The following is a 20,505-nucleotide window of genomic DNA, read 5'->3' as shown; positions in this document are numbered from 1 at the left end:
GTCATATCTATTATTTGAGTGGAAAGCATGGTTTGGTGCAAAGCTATCGGGTTACAAGTATTTGACACTTAAGTCAATGAATTGAATGAGAAACTGTGGAAGGTTGGTAGATTAAGTACAACTTTAATTCCCTGAAGAAGACCTATGGTTAAAGGTCAAAACACGTGTTGGTAACGACTGTAAAGCTGTCAAGCAAATAATGGCTTACTAACCAATTTTGGTTGGAAAAAGAATATAACAAAATAAAAGTTGTTCTGTGTGAGGATTATCATATATTTGGTGTCCAGAGCATTGGGAAGATTAAGATTTGTGATGCTAGTGTTTGATGTGACATTAGGCTTGGAGTCACAATCTAAAACCAATGCTGCCTTTGGACTCGGAAGAAAGTAGAGTTTATTTAAATTAGAAATGAGTCATTTACTTTCCTTAAGTGTGTGGTGGTGAGCGCAGAGAAGTACAAAGCCTTTCCTTGTTTTAGCTTTACAAAATGGTTTTGTTTGCATTATGCTTTAAACACAGAGGTGCTTCAGAAGCAGGTATGACTGCACACTGATTTGTAGAGCATCATTTGCACCACTCTTTTCCTCTTATCCAGTTTTTGGTTAACATTAGGCACAGATGGCATTTTAACAAATACACAGCAAACAAAATGAACTGTAAGACGGTTATGCATACAGGGCACTGACCTGCCCAATTTCTCTCTAGGGTCAGCCATGTACTGCAAAAGACATACCGCCACTCTAATTTGCACATGTATTGACATGTCAGAAGTGACGTCACAGACCAGGACACTACAAATGGTGTCATCAGTCTTATATCATGGAGGGCATCATGGAGAGTGAAATTACAAGAAAGTTCAATGACTAAGCCAAGAGACAAATAACTTTGTGGATTTACACATATGCATGGTTACTATTATAATATATGAAGTACCTATAGTGTAGTCTCAGTGAGACTACTATTGTATTTATTTATGTATTTAATTGATAGCAAAAGCTGTGAGCTGAATCTCTTCCAGATGTCCACAATTCTGGCAGATAAGCCACAGAGATATCAAATGATTTGGCCAGAATCAAGTTTTGAAGCCTCAATTTTGGCTCTTTGTGCATTTTGAGCACTTCAGCACATATCTTTCCAGTTTACGTTCAGACTAATAAATGCCAAAGCTTGGGTTTTAAGAGCTTAAATAATACAAAGTTTCATAGTGATATGTTGAAAGTACACACATCCCAAAATAACGAACTGGACAATATATCGCTTTAGAAATATTTTGAGCAAACATAGTATTGTTATAGTTTTATTTTCCCAATCCTGAATGGAAAACTACAGTAGCAGCATGCAAAATAATGTGAGCTTTAACAGATCGACTTAGGGTTTTAGAACAGTATAGACAAGACTTAAACACAGAGTGAAAGATAACAAAATACAAGCTAAAGTCACAAGCTTGTAGTCATTATTTCACACAGCATGCAACGTTGGGCACCCCTTCCATTTCTTCCACCAATAACACATTATAAGGCACAATAGTACGCACCTCAACACTGCTGTGTACATGGACATGAGCCGCCAATAGCTCCAATTGTAATGCTCAGCTAGCACAAAGGCATGTTAAGGAGCTATTATGGGAGAGTCAAAGTACTCCCCTGCACTTTAAATACACTGTGAAAAAAGTGAACAACTGAAGTCCTCCATTGTGAACTACGAGCGCTGGGAGGGCTTTAAAGATTTGATTCTGCGGACAAGCAAAGTCAGCACCTTTCCACGTCCCAGATAGGTTATGTATGTGATGTGGCCACAAACCATGAAATCGGGTAGTCCTGCAAAATACAGGATGGTAGGCTCCTCTATCAGGGAAATTGATCTGTGCTCGATGGGGTTCATCCCAGGGTAGAGAGCAGCAGTGTTTTGTAAGGGTGTCCCTAATTGTAAGGGTGTCCCTAATTAATGGTCAAACTAGAATAAATCCAGACTTCACTTCTCCTGCTAATGTTATCTGGGCCCTGTAGTTTTACACATTTATTTTTATAATCTATCCCATCCTGCATTTTGTTCACTGAGCATGTAAAATCCCATTTTAGCCTGCATGGGCTCTTGACAGATAGTGGACAGCTGTTGAGTCACTTTGTGTGCTGCGAACACCGCAGAGCCTGTAGTCCAATTTTAGCACAGGCTGCATTATTTCCGGAAGAGAGTTTGCATTTACTGCACTAAGATTTTCCAAATGCATAGGGTCTGACATTACAAATCGATTCAACTAATAATTACTTGTGCTTTATAGTTAAACAATAACCGCCCTTTTTCAGTGCCTGCCCATGTCTGTGTATGTGATTATATTTGCATAGAGAACCTTCCCAGGGCCCCTCCTTCCCTAATCCCTTGGAGCGCCTAAAAGAGGTCTTGCCTAACTCTAAAGCGCTTGGGGGTGCGGGAGGACCCTGGTTCCTTCCCAACCGTTTCACTGATGTTGTTTGGGGGAAAGATGAGTAGATTGCACTACTGAGCAACAGACTCCACTCCAACAACTCAATCTTATGGTGCCATTGGATAAACAAAATTGGTTGCTAGACAAACTAGGGTGGTTTGTCCAATAAGAAATGGCTGAGATCACAGGACAGAACAACATAAAATATCTATGTTAGGTACACAATGTACGCATATGTTTGATTTGTGCAGTCCAATTTACATTGGGCTGTTGATTACTAGAGGGGTGAGGATGAAGCTGTATTCCCTGGATGGTTCAAGGGAGAGTAAGGAGCTCTTGAGGGAGGTTTCAAAGTGAGAAAGAGTGAGGAAGTCTTTGATTACTGGGAGAACGGAGTTTCAGTCATGATGTGCGAGGAGGGCATGAGAGCGAAAGCCTCAGAGGAGCGAAGGAGGCACGCGGGATAGTAGTGGGGGTAGACAGTGAGGTAGCGAGCATGGGGTAGCCCTTGAATAGATTTGTGGACAAGGAAAAGGAGCTTGAAAAGGTGCCTGTGTTTCATTAAAAATAAAACACATGAAGGCTGTGTGGGGAGGTGAGTGAGGAACATGGGAAGTTATTGAGGGTGTGGGTAGCAAAGTTATTTACTTTATTGAGAGTATTAAAGCAGTAGCGGACGAGTCCCACAAGCAGGCTTGAGGAGTAATCTGGCATGCTGAAGACTAGAGTGGAGGAAAGTGTTTTAATGGAGTGAAAAGACACATACAAAGTGCAAACATACAATTATTTTCCCCCTAGTGGAGTCATTCTTATTCCTCCTCTCCGGCCTGTCTCTACCTCCTCGAAAGCTCTGCCTCATGCTTATTCTACCATCTCTTCCAAGCTCATCCTTGGTACAGATTGCGTGTTCTTTCACCTGCTCTCCTTCAAGGTTTCTCCTAACCCCCAGCACTTCCTGTCGCATTCCTTCCTTGATCCCATGTCTCCCAGTCCTTCCCTTCCTCATGGTGTCTCCTTATACACCCTCGTTCTTTTTTCTTAGATCTTCTCTGACCTCTTCATGGTCTTTCCTCTCAACTTTGTTCATTACTCCACTCTCTTTTCCGACTTCCTCCTCTGGATTTTTCTTCACTCACCTTTCCTGCTCTGGTCGCTCTTTTTACCTCCTCCTGAAGTTTACTTCCATGCTCCTTCACTACGCCAGTCTCTATTCCGACCTCCTCTTCCCAATGTTTCCTTCCGCTCCTCTCTCGCTGCAATTTCTCTTCCAGCCTCCTTCTTTTGGTTTTTCTACCAACGTCTTCTCTTGCTCCACTCTCTCTTCCATTGTCCTCCATTATTTGATTCCAACCTCTACCTTCCTGCAGCTTCTCATCTCAGCCCAATGGGATCTTTTACCCACTCTTTTTGTGGTGTTCTTTCTCTGCTCTCTACCCTCATCTTTTTCTGCCTTCACTCTTCTCTTACTCTTATTCACTATCACCACTGCAACCTCCCTCAATTCTTCCCCCTCCTCTTTCATTTTGCGCCATACCTCCACCCCGCTTGGGCATGGGCCACCTCTGGCTTTCGATGTCCAACTGCATTCATCCTCACCCATGCTATTTCATTGATTCCTGTGACTTGTATCAGGCTCTTCCGCCGGCGCTGGGTTCACCCTCCACGTGAGTGTTTGCATCTGTGTATGATAATTAGTTCGCCTTTTGGATTGATCCAGTGGGAACTGGTAAGTCATTTTACCTATGAATACTTGGAAAATTTTGCATGGCGGGGCTCCTCTGACCGAACCTACTACAGGTTCATCTGCCATTTTGTTTCCCATACTAGTTCTTTAGGTTTGTCTACCATTTATTTTTGCGTCTCAGTGACCCATCTGTTAATGTGTGGCTCCTGTTTGCATAGTAATGCTGCCTGGGCGCTTGCAACCGCAATCCTCAGTATGCTGCCACCCTGGCTCTGCTCACATTGCACGGTTCTGTTAGACTGGCACCTACTTTCTTCAGCTTGAGCATCCTCTTTTGTGCGTTGATGCAGATAGTGGGCTTTGTTACTTTGCATGCGTAGAGGGAATTCTAAAAGGGAAAGGCAATGGCTGGGTTGGAGTTTGGTGACAATCTTTGCTACAGCCCGGGGGAGATGTGGGGTATTCGAAGGGAATCCTCCATCTATCTCCACTGGGCCCAGCATCAAGGTATCGGTGGGGGCACACAGCTTCCGTGGCTGCCCCAACAACCACCTCCAAGCACAGGCAGGGAAACTTGTCACAGCAGTGAAATGGACCAAAGGCTCTTTAAGGATATTTATAATGTTTAGAAAGAATAGTGTGATGTAATTGCAAATGTATTGATTTCATTTGTTTTTTCTAAAAATGTAAATTAATTAAATATGAAAAAATCTTTCAATTGAAAAGTGAAATAACTGTTTATTTAGATGCAGTTTTCAAGTTAGCGTAATAACCTTTTTTAAAATGTTTCCTGTTAAAACACCAGAGAAGAAGAAAGAAGGCGGCAGTGGGATTCGGTCTACTCTCATTTGGACTGGGGTTGGTGCAGGTTTGTGCACCGTAATTTTTGCTGCATGTTTTCTTGCATGGCATTGTTGATGAATAAGGATACAAAAGGATACACTCACGAGCGATGCATCAGTCTTTTTGCATTGTTTTTAAAACATCAATAATATTGTTAATTTAAATGTATATTACAGAATGCAATAATGACTGCAGTTATGGTTACATTTGACTACCCACAGCAGGGCACTTTTTCAGATGCTTATAACCTTAGTGGTGTGTGGTGCAAATCCACCCAGTGGTTTTTACTGTAGGTGGGAGCAAATATTGGCCAATGAGAATTTGCACGTGAAATGTACGTTTTCAATGTAATTCTCCCTGGTGATGAATTCTATAATGTAGTGGAGCCCTCTGATGTATCGCTTACTTGCTAACGGAATTACTTATTTATTTGCATTTGTGAAGTTTCAACAAGAATCACTTACAAAGTTAAATGCAGTAGTTGCGGCAATAATGCAAACCAGTGTCTTACTATAGGAAATGTGGCGAGATGATGGAGCTTGAGGCTAACTTGAATACGTGATGGTTGGTGGTGCTTTGATTTCAGGGGTTGGGGAGATGCAGTTTTGAGGGCAAGGAGGAGGAACGAAAAGATACATACTCCTTTGCTCCGCACTTTTCACTTCTCCCCATTCCATGCACTTTTCCCCTCCCATGCACTTGCACGTTCTCAATGTCACTGGGCCTAGTAAGATCAGTGTTTTCATCTTTTATTTTTTTTTGGTTCGCCCCTGTTCCCCTCCCCTCCCTTGCCTTGTCACGCTCTGAAACACCCGTGTATGAGCGCAATATAAATAAAATATCAATTGAATTCATTAGGCAGGTGAGGAACAGAGAGATTAGTTAAAGTTGCATGGTGGAGGGCAGGTTGCAAAGTTAAGGCTATTGTGGGGGGTGGGTAGAGAGAAGTTCAAGCAGGAGGCTCAGGAAGTGTTTGAAATGAATGAGTCCTGGAGTGCAGATGAGTTTTTGTGGAATGAAGGGGAGTTCAGGAGAACCAATCTTCTTTATGTTCAACAGCTTGAGCTTAGCATCAGTGGGCGCACAGTAGATAACTTGTTGGAGCTTTCGATCTCATTTGAAGATGACTTCAAGATTGGGAGCCTAGGGGTGAGGGTTTGTAGAGGGAGGGGTAAAAGGATACTGTTGAGGGGAGGAGGAGAGGTTGGGATGGAGGTAGATGAATTTGGTCTTAGAGGAGTTGAGCACATGATGGCAAAAGGCCATCTAGTAGTGGATAGCCAAAAGATAGTCAAAGATCTGTGACAAAGTCCCCTGCCTGATTTTGCTGGTGGATAGTGGAGTTGCAAAGGGGGTGGGTGCCTCCACAAACCACATGATGCTGGAACACTGGAACAAATGGAGAGGATCCCATCTACCCTTTCCATGCCATGGGCGGAAAGCAGCGGTCTGTCACATTGGCACCGTCGATACTACTGTCCTCTAAGGGAATCTGGGAATGGTGATTCCACAGAGTTAGCCACGTCTACTTGCTCTCCCCCGCCCCCGTGCTTATTCAAACTGACTGTTAAATTAATAAATAATTGTTTAATCAAGAAACCTTGAGTGTACGTGTTATTTGGATACTTGTCACTGTGAAACACTGTTATAGCCCTACAGCTCACATTGACCCCTCTTGAGATATACCTGGCTGCTCAGTCACTCTACCAACTTGTGTAGTACATGCTTATACCAAATGGTGGGTTAACTATTGCCAAGAGGACAAGGATGGTGCAGTCTCCCACAGGGTACTGCATACAATCTTGCCTAACAAGGGGTATATGGTCATGATTCATCAGGGTGCCACCAGTGCCCGCTAAGCAGTTTGCTGCACTATATAGTGGTCTAGTTTTTACGCAGTGGTGTTACATTCAAGATGGCGTCCTTATTCAGGGAGCAGTTCAGGTTTGGTGTGGGTTTCCACTGCTGAGATCCTGACTCCTGCTGCCTCTACTCTGATCGGCCTTTCTCCTGTCTGCTCCTGCCTAGTCACTGCCTTCTTTCTTCTCCATTACACATGGATCCCTGGTGAGTCTGGAGTCTTCCATTCTCGCCTTGCCTACTGTCTCTTCTTCCATCCATTGACTACTGGATCTCCTGTCAGCCCTGAGGCCCTCATTGTGCTCCTGGCCATTGTCTCCTCCGCATTTGACTCCTGCTCCCCTCAGTCCAGATCTTCTTATTCAAGACCTGCAGGCGGTTTTCTTCCATAGAGGGCCCCCCCCCCAATTCAAACTATAACCTAGGGCAGGTGCTTCTGGTGCCCCAAGTTGATCACTGGTGCCAGGCTGGCTTCCTACAGGGATAGGTCATACCTCTTTCAATCAAGGCATTGTCTGAAGTACGTGGTAAGGGGAACCCCGTCAGAGGGTCGGAACTGTATTCCTCCCGACGCTTTCTCATTCCCAGCTACCTGGGTCTTTCTTTTACCTAGGCCCCTGTATCTTTCTTTTTCCAGCTCTCTGGGACTCTGAATCTCCAGCTCCAGGGTCTGTCTTTCCACAGACTCCTAGGCCTCCCCTCAAACCTCCTGTCTCCTGCTTTACCCAGGATCCAAGCACCCCCCACCCCATCCTGCACCAGCTCATTTTGTTCACAAGCTCAGAATAAGCCCTTCCTCTAACTCCCACCACATAATGCCACAGGACTTTCCTTTTCTAGAATATTGGCACACCTTTCCTGTGTCCCTTTGGTGTAAGAGAAGGCCATTGTGTTTTGTTAGGTAGCTGGGATTGGGATTTGTTTACAGGCCATGCCTGTGTGGTGTTGGCTTACAGTTCGGATGTTTGACTTGCGGTTGGCTGATCCCTCTCCTGAAGTGGACCTCTTTGCCTGCCATACCCTAGCACTGCCCTTGTGGTGGGTTCCCTTAGCCTAACAGGTCTTAATAGTAGGAGTGTGACTAGGGGCTAACAGGCAGACGGAGATGGGCAGGGGAAGACAGGTTACAGGTAAGTGTTTTGTTTGTGTGTGTGTGTGTGTGTGTGTGTATGGAAGGGGGCAGTGTTTGTGGTGGGGAGGGGGCTGGGGGGAAGGAGTGTGTGTGAGTATGAGGCAGGGTTGGGGAGAGGTTGAAGGGGGGTTTGGGGTGAAACCCCTGATTTCAAAGGGCAGAGGGAGAGGTATTCAAGTGTTTCAAATATTAAAGGCCACTGAAAATCACCCAAAGAAATCTGTCTTTTTTTTGGTGCTGCATTTAATATTCGAGATAAAGACATAGAACCAGGAAAACTGGATAATAGCCCAGAGCCTAGACTGGGCTAAAATTCTCAGCCACTCGGCTCGGTGGGAAAACTTGCAGTATCTCCAAATCTCAAGTGGGGGCAGAAGGGCCAAATGGTGCCAATAGAGCTCCCGATTTGCACCGATCTGAGACACCCTGAAGCGGTGAGAAAAAGACTGCAGTTGACTAACTGCAAGAGCTACACATTCAACAGACTTGTTGTTTGCTAGGACTGTGTGGAAAGACGAGAACTAAAGCTTGGTGGAGGGGCCAGAAGTGTGCCCCTTGTTGTGGGAATCCAGAAGATGTGTTATTTTCTTGACTTGCTCAAGAGACCCTATGAATTTCAGAAACATTGTCGGGAGGGGTCCTACATAAGACAAGCAAAGGGGAGTAAGAAAAACCTTTCTGGGCTGCGTTTGTGTTTCTTTTATTAGTGGTAGGGTCACTTAAACATATAAGATAGGTTTGAACTGAGGACAACTTTAAATTCTCTATGGCCAGCACCTTTTTAAAAATTATTTTCTTAGAATAGGGAGCACGCACCGTAACAGTAGGGCAATAAAACCCCAAAAGTTTGAAAACATACCGTATTGTATGCATTCTCTCTCTGACCTACCACAAGTGATACCAATACATTGACAATTGTATCCAGACGATAAATTCAGACGATAAGTTACGTTCAATGTGTAGATTGGAGCACAAGTGTTTCCAAAACTAGGCCGATTGGGAACCCCAGTAACTATTGATTTAGGCAGTCCAAGGAGACAAAAGTTTCCCAGTAAGAAGACGCCCGCTATCTTAGATGCTGATGGAATTTTCTTTAATGCATCACAATGTGCCTTCTTAGTTATTCTGTCCACTGTAACCATTATAGTGGTCATATTACCAGACAGTGGAAGTTCCACTATAACATATGTTGCAGTGGCTTCCCATGGGCCAGATGGAACTGGAAGGGGCTGCAATTACCCCAGGCTGGGTTGAGTGTAATGCTTGCATTGGGCACAGACTGGGCAAGAGAGAACATAGTCAACCATATAGCTTTTTTATTTCGTTCACCTGAAATATCTGTCATTGTTTTTAAAGATTGACGCCTTACCATGGTATCAAGTTTGACGTAAAGAGTCAGTGGATACAAATAGCCTCTTTCCAATTAATAGGAAGCTGACTCAGTACGGTTACCTTACTAGTTTGTTTCTCCCTTGTGACTGGAAGGACCTGTTGGGGAAAAAAAGGCTGAACAGCAAAGAATAACTTCTTTCTGGCTACATGAAGTTCAGATGGTTCATGTTAGGGAGAATCCTCTGTTTAGGCTGAATTTCCTAACCTAGTGAGTCCCCCAGCAGCTTTGCTGGATTTCTGGAGTTTGTTTTTTTCCATCCTGCCAAGAGTGAGACTCTTTTTCTCCCACTCTTGGACATGAATGTGTGTAATTCCTTTAAATGTCAATGTGTGCTATGGGGTCTTTTACTCCATAGGGTCTCATATGTTTTGCTGTGTGTGTTACAACGCACCCTCCGTGCCGTAACACTGGGGCGTCCTAGCGGACCTCCACCATAGACTCCATACCCGGGGACTGACTACTGTCTCCCCGGGCATGTAAAGTCACCATTGGCTTTACTAGACCTAAATTTACTAACAGAACTAGTACAAACCATCCTATTGTGGACGTACTAGTAGGAGTAATTCGATTACTCCTGGGTCTGTTGTTCGAGGGGGCACTGTGCCGTCCCCCCTCGTCGAGTTTTGGCTGGTGGCAGTGGAAACTACTTGTTATATTCGACCCCGAATATAACCCTATGGGATTCTTCCCATTGTTGGAGGTTAATACTGTTTCTCGTTAATCTCTAACATACCACCTGTTTATTTATCTTAAATAAATCTATCGGTTGGTATTTTCTGCCAGAACTCGGTTTTTAAAATGGCATCTGTGTTCTTCTCTGTGACTCCTAAACCAAAGGTTGAGCCCTTTGTTCCACTTTTGGCGGGCCTCTACACAGAGGCCCTCCAAAGTGGTGCCATTCTGTCTGAGTACCACAGGGGGTGTGGGAGGGGGTTTAGGCACCCTGGACTGAGTTGCCTTGCCAACTCCAGTCGCACTCTGGTGTGATTGGCCCAAGTGGTGAGCCACCCCGCTCACCACTTAGCGTGTTTTGATTGACAGCTAGGCTGAATGAATGGGGGTTTTCTGCATAAAAGCAGGGCTTTTGGGACTGGATCTTCAGAAGTCGCCACAGGACCTAAGAATCCGACGAGGGTAAAGCTGAGCCGACCTGCAACGACGACACCTCCGGTGGAGCCCTGCTGAACCGACTCACCACTTCCCGACGACAGAGGAGATCTCCCCGCCGGAGAGTCTTCTTCCCCTGACTCGTGGGAACAACCAGTACCCTTTGCTTTTTCTTCGCTCCAGGACGCAGTGGTCAAATTGCCCGTGCAGAGCACCCCGGCAACCGGATAGCCACTACCCCTGTACCGCGTCCAAAAGGTGGTGCCTTGTGACGGAGCACTCCCCGGCTGGTCTCTTCCCTGGTGGTGCAACGATCTTCAACTTTCCTTCGACGACGAGATCATCTCTTCTATTGGCAAAGACCCAACGTGCATCCACCACCAGGAACAACTGCCCCCGCCGGAGCTGTCTCTCCACAAACAAGGTACCATGTCCGCCTGGCTTCCCATGTGCCAGTTAGCGTGAGGTGTCTGAATCCTCGCCTCTCCATTGGGTCGCCTCCAAGCCTTCTTGACTTTCTGTTCTGAACTGGTCCAATCTTTCTATAACAATTTGCGACAAAGACTCAAAGTGCATTTCCACTGTGATACTTTTTGGGACATATCGCCTTGCCTCTCTCCGAGTGGGCCTGGCCTCTGAACTTTGCGAACTACAGTAGACCCTGCCTTACTTGCCTTGCATTTGTTCGTAAAAGTGTTGGTACCGAGTTGTTTTCATACCCTGCCTTTTTCTCTCCCATCCTAACGAATACTAGAGTGCCATCTAGGTTAAAGCATTCACCTCTGTCTGCAAATAAGTGGTGCCGTTGAACCTAGACTTGTCGAACTATTGTTAGGGGGATTGATTTGTTTCTGAAAGTAATTGTGATTGAAGTTGTTTGCCGTATTAGTGCCCGAGTGTTTTCCATAGATGTGTTTTTATAAATAAATAACTATATATCTTTGTACCGAAGCCTTGTTCCGTCTTTGCTTGTTCTACTGTGTGAATTGCCCTATTTTGTATACTCCACATACTGCCTAACTCTTCATGAGGGAAGTCTGACTGCTCAGCCACAGCTACCAAGTGAATCTGTGTGGTACAGACTGCTACCAAGTGGGTTTACTGCCAAACACCTGTAGTCCTAAATCTTTTGCAGTGGTCCCAGAGGGAACTACACAGGTTTCCGCCTAACAGTTCAGAAACCCCAAGTACACCATTGAATCTATCTTTGTTAAGATAGTATCATTTAAGAACCAACGCATGGCAGCTCTCCTCTTCCTTTTAGTAAATGACAGGACCCTAGTCTTCCTAGGGTTAGTCCTAAAACAGTTCAATTTGGCATACACTTCGGAAGCAGTCAGCAAACTCTACAACCCCTTTCCTGTAGAATCAATCGGTATAAAATCGTCGGCGTATGCCAACCAATTCACCGACAGATCCTCTAACTTTGGAGTAACAAAAGCCGCATCTTCCAAAAAGGTGCCTGCATCAGCCACATATAAATTGAATAAGCAGGCAGCCAATATGCACCCCTGGCCAAGACCGTTATAAGTGGCGATTTTTCCAGGTAATGCACCTTCATTATTTAACCTGACCCTTACATTGGAACCATCATGTAGCATAATAATCCATTTTAACGAACCAGGCAGAATCCCCCACTTCTACAACGTTTCCCATAATTTCGTCCTAGACACTGCATCAAAGGTGTAAGACCAATCAATGCTTGCCTGATGGATTGTGTCATACTTCCCTTTTACTACAAGATCCGTTTAGCAGCTTAAAAGAAAACAATTCAAATTAGTTCTGTGTAGCTTACGGAACCCCGTTTGATATTTTCTAATCAAACACTTGCCATATGCTCATGATTACAAATGGGTCAATATAAGGGAGGCAAAGATTTTGCTATCAGAATCAAGAATTGATATGGGACAATAGTTTTTGGCTTCCAACCTACTTCCGCTCTTATCTTATCTAGGGAGGATAGCTCAGCGGCAACGTGCTCGTCTTGGAAGCAAAACGACCCAGAGCTACACAGGTTTGATCCCCGGGTCCATGCTTAGAAACCTCTGGGTATTAAAAGGGTGTTATATATAACCAACCAATCAATCAATATATAGGAATAATGAACTCTGTTTGCCAAGTATCTGGGAGAGTGACTGACTCCAATATGTCGTCAAATAAAATCTTCAGAATTCTGTCCCACTCTGTCGGGGCCCCCTTAAATAGACGATTATAGGTCATACTGGGTCCAGGAGCTCTCGAATTACTAGCTCTCATTATCACTCTGTACACATCACTCGTGTCAAAGGTAATTGTACCCACCAAGTTAGTTACTACTCCATTCTTCTCCTTCCTACCCTCAACCACAGAAGATTGGTTTGCATATAGTTCTTGGAAATGCTTCACCCAATCAGATTCAATCACTGCATTCATAACTTGGTCCACTTCAACCCTGGACTGGTTATTCATCAGTGCCCAACATGCTCGGGAGTTTTTCTGTTGCAAGTGCTCGAGCATTTCCTCTGCATCAGCTTGCAACATCAAAGCTCTGTGGTTTTTCGCCCAATCATTATATTTATCTTTTTCATTTTTTCCACGTCCTCCGTCGTGTAACATTTCCTCTTATTAATGGCTCTGATCTCAGCCCTCATATCTCTTTTCTGCCTAACCAGGGCCCATTTAAACTTGTGAGATTTTCTTTTTTTATAAGCTGGAGCCTTTTGTTTTTGAGGGAGTTCTTACGCCCCGGTAAGCTGTTGATAGATTCACTCAAAAAAGCTGTTAAAAAAAAAAGCTGTTAAAATTGTCAAGTGTGAAAGTTAACAATTTACAGTTATGACTAGTAGATGACACCACAGCCCCTATTTCATTGTTCACTAGTTCAATCGTTCTAGGATTCCACACAATTCTATTTCTAGCTACATTTGACAACACACTTTCTTTGAAATATGCCAGTTCACACAGTTGTTCACGTACAAAACAACATTGCAGCATACCGTGGTCGCTCCATCCATTCGGGACAATCTCAAAGTTGTTACACTTTGCCATTAGAAAATAATCAACTAAAACATAGTCCAATATTGAGCTCTGATTACACCGAGACCAAGTCGGGCAACACCCATTATTTCCCTCAACCACCCCATTCGAGCAATAGAGACCCAGATTGTTCAAACGGCTACGCCATATGGCGCCATTGTCCTGCGTGTGGCTCCCATGCTCCACTTGCTCTTTCTTTACAGTAAATTGACAGAGTCAGTGAGTGGAGCAGCAGTCTGGAAGTCACTGAGACTGTTTACAGTGGTTGTGCTCTGAAGGAGGTGCTTTTGCACTGAAATACACTGGCTTTCTCGCTGAGCGAGTCACGGCGTCAGCGAGTGGAGAAGCAGTCTGGCAGTCCGGCTGCCATACTAGGATGAGGGACCCACCCGCCCACGTCAACTGCAAGACGTAGTTCCTGAGTGGAATTTGTAGTTCCTGAGTGGAATTCAGCTAACTCACAGAGTATTGCACTGTGAATTTTAAAACACAAATAAAAAAGTGAACGCCGGACAGTGGTAAAGAACTTTTATAACCTTTATTTTCAAGTGGCGTGGCATGGCGTGAGTGTGAGGGGGATTTTGCCGCTACCCTGCAAGGATTTCTTGCAAATCTTGGAAATTCATCATACGACTGCACCGCTATTGCCACTACCACCGCAATGCTACATTGTACACTTATTTAATGGAGAACACTAAAGCGGTGTAAACACTAAAACCTCAAAACAAGGCAGTAAGGCAGTAAGCTATCGCGGTGGGAGAGGAGGGTGGTTATCCGCCGCCAGGAGCCTTTACTGCACAGTTTTGTTTAGCAATTCACTGCAGGAGATCCATCGCGGACGTCAAACATAAGGCGGTACAAGCTGTGCGCAAGGGCGACTGTGGGGCATTTTCCCTTTGATCCCGGAATGCATATGAACTAGATACTCACGAGATTTCCTATTTGGACTGCTGCCTGCTTGCATATCGCAATTCAATCAGTTTATGGCAGTCACGTAAGGGCGATTGCGGGGCGTGACCCTTTGAGCCCTTTACAAATGAACGAAAACTGCAACCCTCAAACAATCAACGTATGCTAGGAAAATTCAATTGAAAATTCACTCGACGCAAAGGAAACAACTCGCTAAAAAAAGGAAGATTAGAAGATACAAAACTTTAAAGAAGGCGAACTCGCAAAACAAACGACTGTTAACAATGGCCACTAAAGATGACCAGAACACAGGGAGACCAAAAACCAGTCTTAAATCAAAATCACAAGATGGGAAGACAGGCGAGAGACCGCAAAAGAAAAAAGGTGAAAAAGCGACATCATCAGGTCCGCGGCAGAAAGAAATAGACGGAGACAGAGATGTAATGACATTAGGGGAAAAGTGCACAAGAGAAGGAGGCCCTAATAAAAATAAAGTAGACGTGATGGACATAGAAAAGAAGCCAGCAATAGATGAACAAACGGAACTGAACAAAGACACAGAAGACACAGACAATTCTGAAGTTACCAAAAGTACTAAGTCAGTGGATGTGGTACTTGCAGAACTTGACACAACGGAAAACATTAAGGAAAAGAAACAAGTCAACGAAAAAGGAAACTCATCCATTGAAAATCAGGAAAGAAACAGCATTAGTGAGAACAGCACAGAACAACTTACAACAAAGGAAAGACTTATGGAAGCAGTGAAAGGAGTGACTGAGCAGGTGTTAACAACGGACACAAACACCACTCGCAATGTAGAGCTTGACTTAAAGATAAGCGAGAAAAGAATTAGGGGGTCCCTAATGAATGAGGAAAGAATGACCTTCTCGGCAGACCTAACCAATGCCGAAATGTTGGAAGCAGACTTAGAAGTGGGAAAGCTAGGACAAAAAAGTCTGATGGAGACAGGGGGCCCTGACATCAGTCACAACTCGAATGACCTGCAAGTCTTCTCACCGATTTAAAAAGTGTAGTCGTTATATCGACTCGGTAAGAGATGAATCTAAATGAATGGAGGAAGTAAGGGGCAAAGAATTGGTAAATCAAAACCTAGCAGCTTAAACGCAAGATGCAAGAAACAAAACATGGAACAATGTCATTCTTCAAACACTGAATAGCTCTTTTGAACAAAACGAGGTGCCCACTGCTGCGCACATAAATGGAGTACCCGGTAGACATGCAAGAGTTAAAATGTCTACCCCAGCCACAGTGGTACAACGTCTGAGCCGAATTGCAACACATCTCTCCAAATTGAGTGAAAGGTTGTTTTTCGAGGAGATAAACTTATTCCGTAGGTCCAACTCTTTTATCAAATCAATGGAAGCGATAAATTTGCCAAGAAGAAAGTCAAATTGTAGCAGGCCAATTTCCACAATAGCTTGTCAAGAGCAAAACACAAGTGCACAAACAGAATGTAGCAAAAGAGGGCATGTTAATGATGTAAATAAACAGCATTTGACGTTGTGAGAAGAAAGACACGAGTTACCGGGCCACGCAGACAAACCAGAAATGAAAAACAAGGAAGGCCCAGCAACGGCTAACAAAGAGAAAAAGCGAATACAAGAAAATAGCTATGTAAACAACTATGAAAATGACAAGGTGGAAAAGGAGAACAGCCATATGTCCGGCCTAGTGTCTTTGGAGGAAGATCAAAGACATCGGAAAATCCTGACAGGGCTTGATTTGGGGGAAACAGCGGAAGGAAACCAAGAGAGAAATATTCTACATGATAAACATCTAAATGAACAGGCGAACACCAATAAAGGACGTACAGATGAACAAAGAGAACAAAGGAGTAACAACAAGCACCTCTCATTAGCGGCAGGAGTTCAGATTCACAATAATGTAACGGCGGCGAAGACGATATCAATGGCACCCTTTACAAAACTCTACGAGTCAATAAATAAGAGTGTGAAAGACAATACAACCCTGTTGGCTCTAATACACTCATAATTGATTTACTTCAAATCATTTATAAATCAAATTGAGAAAAGACTGAACCATGAAGCAGAAACATCAGCTGTGTGGCAAAGAAGACTTGGTGATCTCGCAGGTGGTGAAAATAGTGACAAGGGAGTGATGATGGACGCCCTGTTAGAATCCTCAAAATGGATAGGTAAACAAATAGACAAGAATGAAAGATGCAACTCATGGTCGCAAACAAAAGGTCACACATTACAGAATGTAGACTCTATCAATCGAATAAACTAAAAGAAGCAAAGCAAAGTATGAGTAACATCAAAGACTCAGTGTTGCTGACTAAGCTTAGTGAAGCAAAGTCTTCAATTCAATCCACCAAGATATCAAATGAAAATGTTGGTGGAAACCAAAGAAAGGAAGCACCAAAGGGGTCTGACTTTGAAATCTTTAACAAATCCAAAACTTTGGAAGTTGAAAAGGGTAAAGAAATAGTAAAAATGAATCAAGGAAAAACAACACAGACAATCATAGAAACAATGAAAATGGAAAGTGGAAAAATATGAAAATGGTGCGGAAAACACAGGCCAGAGTTTCTAGAGCATTCCTCAGAAACATCTCTACGCCCCCAAGAACAATTAAAGAAAAAGAGAAATGTAAGGTTCTACCACAAAAGATAACGGAACGAAAAATAGAACAGACAGAACGAGCAACTGATCACGATCACTGGATGATCTCATCAGTTGACAAACTACTAACAGTGGAAGAAATAAGTGATCACGACTTAATAGATGATATTTCATATTACATCGAAGCAAATTAAAATCCTCAAGTAGATTCTGTGACAGTGCTTGAAAAGGAAAAAAGTGTGGAAATTGGAGAAAAAAGACAGGAGGACGAACAAGGAAATGAGAAAGTCCAGAAAGAAAGCTCCCAAAGGGAAAAGCGAAGGGTGACATTGACGAAATGTACTCTATCAGCGTCTTTTCTAACATTGTCAGAAAAACGAAGCCAATGGGAAGCGGTTCGTCAGAGAGAAGATTTGCCGAAACGAAGATAAGAATGAAGAAGAAGCAAATGAAAGGAAGGCGTGGAACCCCAGAAAACCAGAAGCGCATTCTATCGCAAAAGTGGAGCTTCAAAAATTCAACAAGGTGACGAACCCAAACGGGAGAGTATGCCCTAAACTGGTGCTAGAAAACATCAGTGAAGACAGGAATGTAGTGAATCTAAACCGAGCCAATGTTATGAAGGTAATGCACTCGGTCAAGGGGCTGCGACATATACGCTCAGATGACATCGCAATCGTGGAATATATGGATGAGGACCGTGTAGACAAAGTAGTACTACACTTAAAAAGAAATAAAACATTGGTTGATGTAGAGGAGAAGAAAAGACACTTTCGACGAAAGGGATATGACTTGCATGAGTCGAGGAAAAGTAAACCAAGAAAGGGTGAAAATACAGGTGAGAATAAAAAAAGATCAGAAGAATTCTCAAAGAGAACCTTAGACAGTACAACACAGTTGAAAATAACATTTGCAAATGAAAGACATTCACAACAAGAACGAAAAAGGTCAGACAGAGAAAATGAGGAAACTGAAAAAAACTGGGCATGGATAGAAAAGACCTTATCGGGAGACACTAGCCAATAGGATGGAAAGAAAATTAAACCCTGGTTTAACGTCTTGATAACATGGAATACAAGAGGATTTAAACATCTCTTCAATCAAAAACTTGACGTTTAAAAAAGCGGAAATAATTTGTCTCCAGGAGACTTGGCTGCAGAAATGTCCAGTATGTGATAGATATGACACTAGAATCAATGCAGCGGGAAAAGGCCGGAATGGTAGACCTTAGCGGGCTTACTGATGATGATCAAAAACAATAGCAATCTTGAAGTAATTAATAGTGGAAATCCAAACCGGTACACTGAATGGTCTCTCTTAAAAACATTTGACACTGAAAAAGACGAAATAAAGAATATACTAATTTTAAACTTCTATTGGAATGCATTGAAAATCCAAAGATCTGATTTTCTAAACTGCATAGGAGATATCATAGAGAAGGCACAAAACACCTTGACCAATCCAATGATAGTGGTCTGTGGAGACTTAAACATCAAATGCCTGACACAACAAGGAATTCTGAAAACAAATGATGGGGACAAACACACATCGTATGTCATCAAAGGAACAACTCTGGTTGAATCTAATGAAATCACAAAATCTCTTTATTAAATGGTCAAACACCAGGAGATATTCTGGGGAAAAAAGACCTGGACAAACGGCACCTATATGTCTACTATAGACTATATATACATATCAAGGTCTCATTTATATAATGTCCAACTGTTAAACGTACTTGAAACTTCTTACAGTGATCATAAACCCATACAAATAAAATGGGAAGGGAAAATCAAAAAACCTGAATCAATAATGTTCGCCAGATTTGAAATAAACTATCTGTAATCGATTAAGATTCCGGAGACAAGATGTGGAACAATTAAAATAAAAATTCCTCAAAGGTACAAGGGCTAGCAATCAGATGGAGGATTACTAACCATTATTAGCTGAAAATCGAAAAATCAAAACTGGTATGAAACAACCACTTCTACTTCCCAAACACCAATACAGCAAGTTACTGGTACAAAAAAGAAAGGTTTTTCGGAGAGAAGTAAAGAAGTTGAACAGAACTATAAGAGACGAAACAAACGGCGAAGGGAAAACAGAAGTTAGACACCTGAAACAACAATATAAGAACTGGGTGATAAGCTTCAAGAAAAAAAGAGCTCAAGAGCAGGGCGAGCGTATGCTACTTGCACTGAAGGATAAAACCACTAAAGAAACTTGGGACATTATTAACGACCTAACGCTTAACCAACAAAGTTGGCTAAACAATGTAATCCCGGAAACAAAATGTAACATTTCTCCAAAGTTTTTGGTACAAACCATCCAGCCCAAGAAGAAGAAAACATTTGGGAAGGAATATGTTGGATAAATGATCTTACAGAAGCCGAAATTTACAATGGAATAAAAAAAATTAAAAACTGCAGGCCTTGACAAAATGTCAAAAGTAATTCTAAAAAGTAACCCAAAAGAATGGGCAGGATTCCTACTGAAACTTTATGACCACATTGCAGTAACAAAAAAATTACCAACAACATGGACACTGGAAATAATAATTCCAATCTACAAAAAGGGTCCCAGAACAGAGCCTGCGAATGATAGGCCAATTGCCTTATTAGACGTCCCGTAAAAATCTTAGCGTCTTATCTACAAGAACAACTATCAACTTGGCCCAAAAAACAAAGATCGTTGACCCAAGACAAACAGGGTTTACCAAGTTTACAGGAACAAAGTTGAATGTATTCATACTCTCATTGGTTAAACTAGAAGTAATAAGAGCAAAAACCAGGCTGTTCATCGCATTTATTGATTTTAAGAAGCATTTGACAGTGTGAATAGAAGAAAACTGTGATAAACTGTACAAATGGAATTGCCCGGTGGACTTGTTATTGATGATCATGGCCTTTGATAAGAAAACAAGAATTAAGGTGTTGTTGATTAAAGAATGAAACCTATCAAAAGAAATAGACTCAAACAAGGGAATGAAACAGGGCTGCCCACTTGCGGCCACCATTTTCAAGTTGTATATGGCAGATTTACCGGCAATGACAAAGGATGACAACCTGAAACCCCCCCCCCCAATATTAAACAACAATAAAATAACGGCAGTGGTCTGTGCAGACGATTTGGTAGTGATGGACTAAACAGAGAATGGTCTACAAAAGAGCCTGAACAAAATTCACGAATACATGGAAAAAAATGACCTAAAAATGAACAGCGACAAAACAAGGATTCTAGAAATCGGAAAAACAAGAGGGAAAAAAAAACAAGATTTCAATGGAAGCTCGGAGGGAAAGTGCTTGAATCAGTAGACTCGATCAAATATCTTGGAATCCAGTTTAACACTGCTTGGTCAGAGAAGCCATTGGCAGCCGAACTGGTAAAGAAAGTCTCTCATCACTGACAGCTCAAGGGACCATACTACATTCTAGGTATGGAAAATGTACAATGTTACCCCTAAGAAGTTTTTATCAACAAAAGGTGATACCCTGCTTAACTTAGGGTGGAGAAGGAATTCTCAACATTAATCGAGGA

At 42.8% G+C, this 20,505-nt stretch overlaps 1 protein-coding gene and 1 long non-coding RNA gene across 5 annotated transcripts in view; one reads left to right on the top strand and one right to left on the bottom strand.

The window, feature by feature from the left end:
- Positions 1 to 20,505, top strand: part of LOC138503309 (interferon alpha-inducible protein 27-like protein 2A) — a 182,857-nt gene that overhangs the window by 18,063 nt on the left and 144,289 nt on the right. For all 4 annotated transcript variants that reach the window (XM_069622925.1, XM_069622924.1, XM_069622927.1 and 1 more), the window contains one exon: positions 4,912 to 4,974. In XM_069622925.1, the coding sequence (XP_069479026.1) occupies positions 4,912 to 4,974 (63 nt within the window). The remainder of the gene's footprint in view (positions 1 to 4,911; positions 4,975 to 20,505) is intronic.
- The window catches only part of LOC138503310 (uncharacterized), a 112,987-nt gene that overhangs the window by 16,402 nt on the left and 76,080 nt on the right, over positions 1 to 20,505 (bottom strand). The gene's annotated exons all lie outside the window — the stretch shown is intronic.

Source organism: Ambystoma mexicanum, chromosome 11 (assembly GCF_040938575.1).
Source record: "Ambystoma mexicanum isolate Mex_15411 chromosome 11, UKY_AmexF1_1, whole genome shotgun sequence".
In the NCBI taxonomy this organism is placed as follows: domain Eukaryota; kingdom Metazoa; phylum Chordata; class Amphibia; order Caudata; family Ambystomatidae; genus Ambystoma; species Ambystoma mexicanum.
This window is presented reverse-complemented; position numbering and strand designations above follow the sequence as displayed.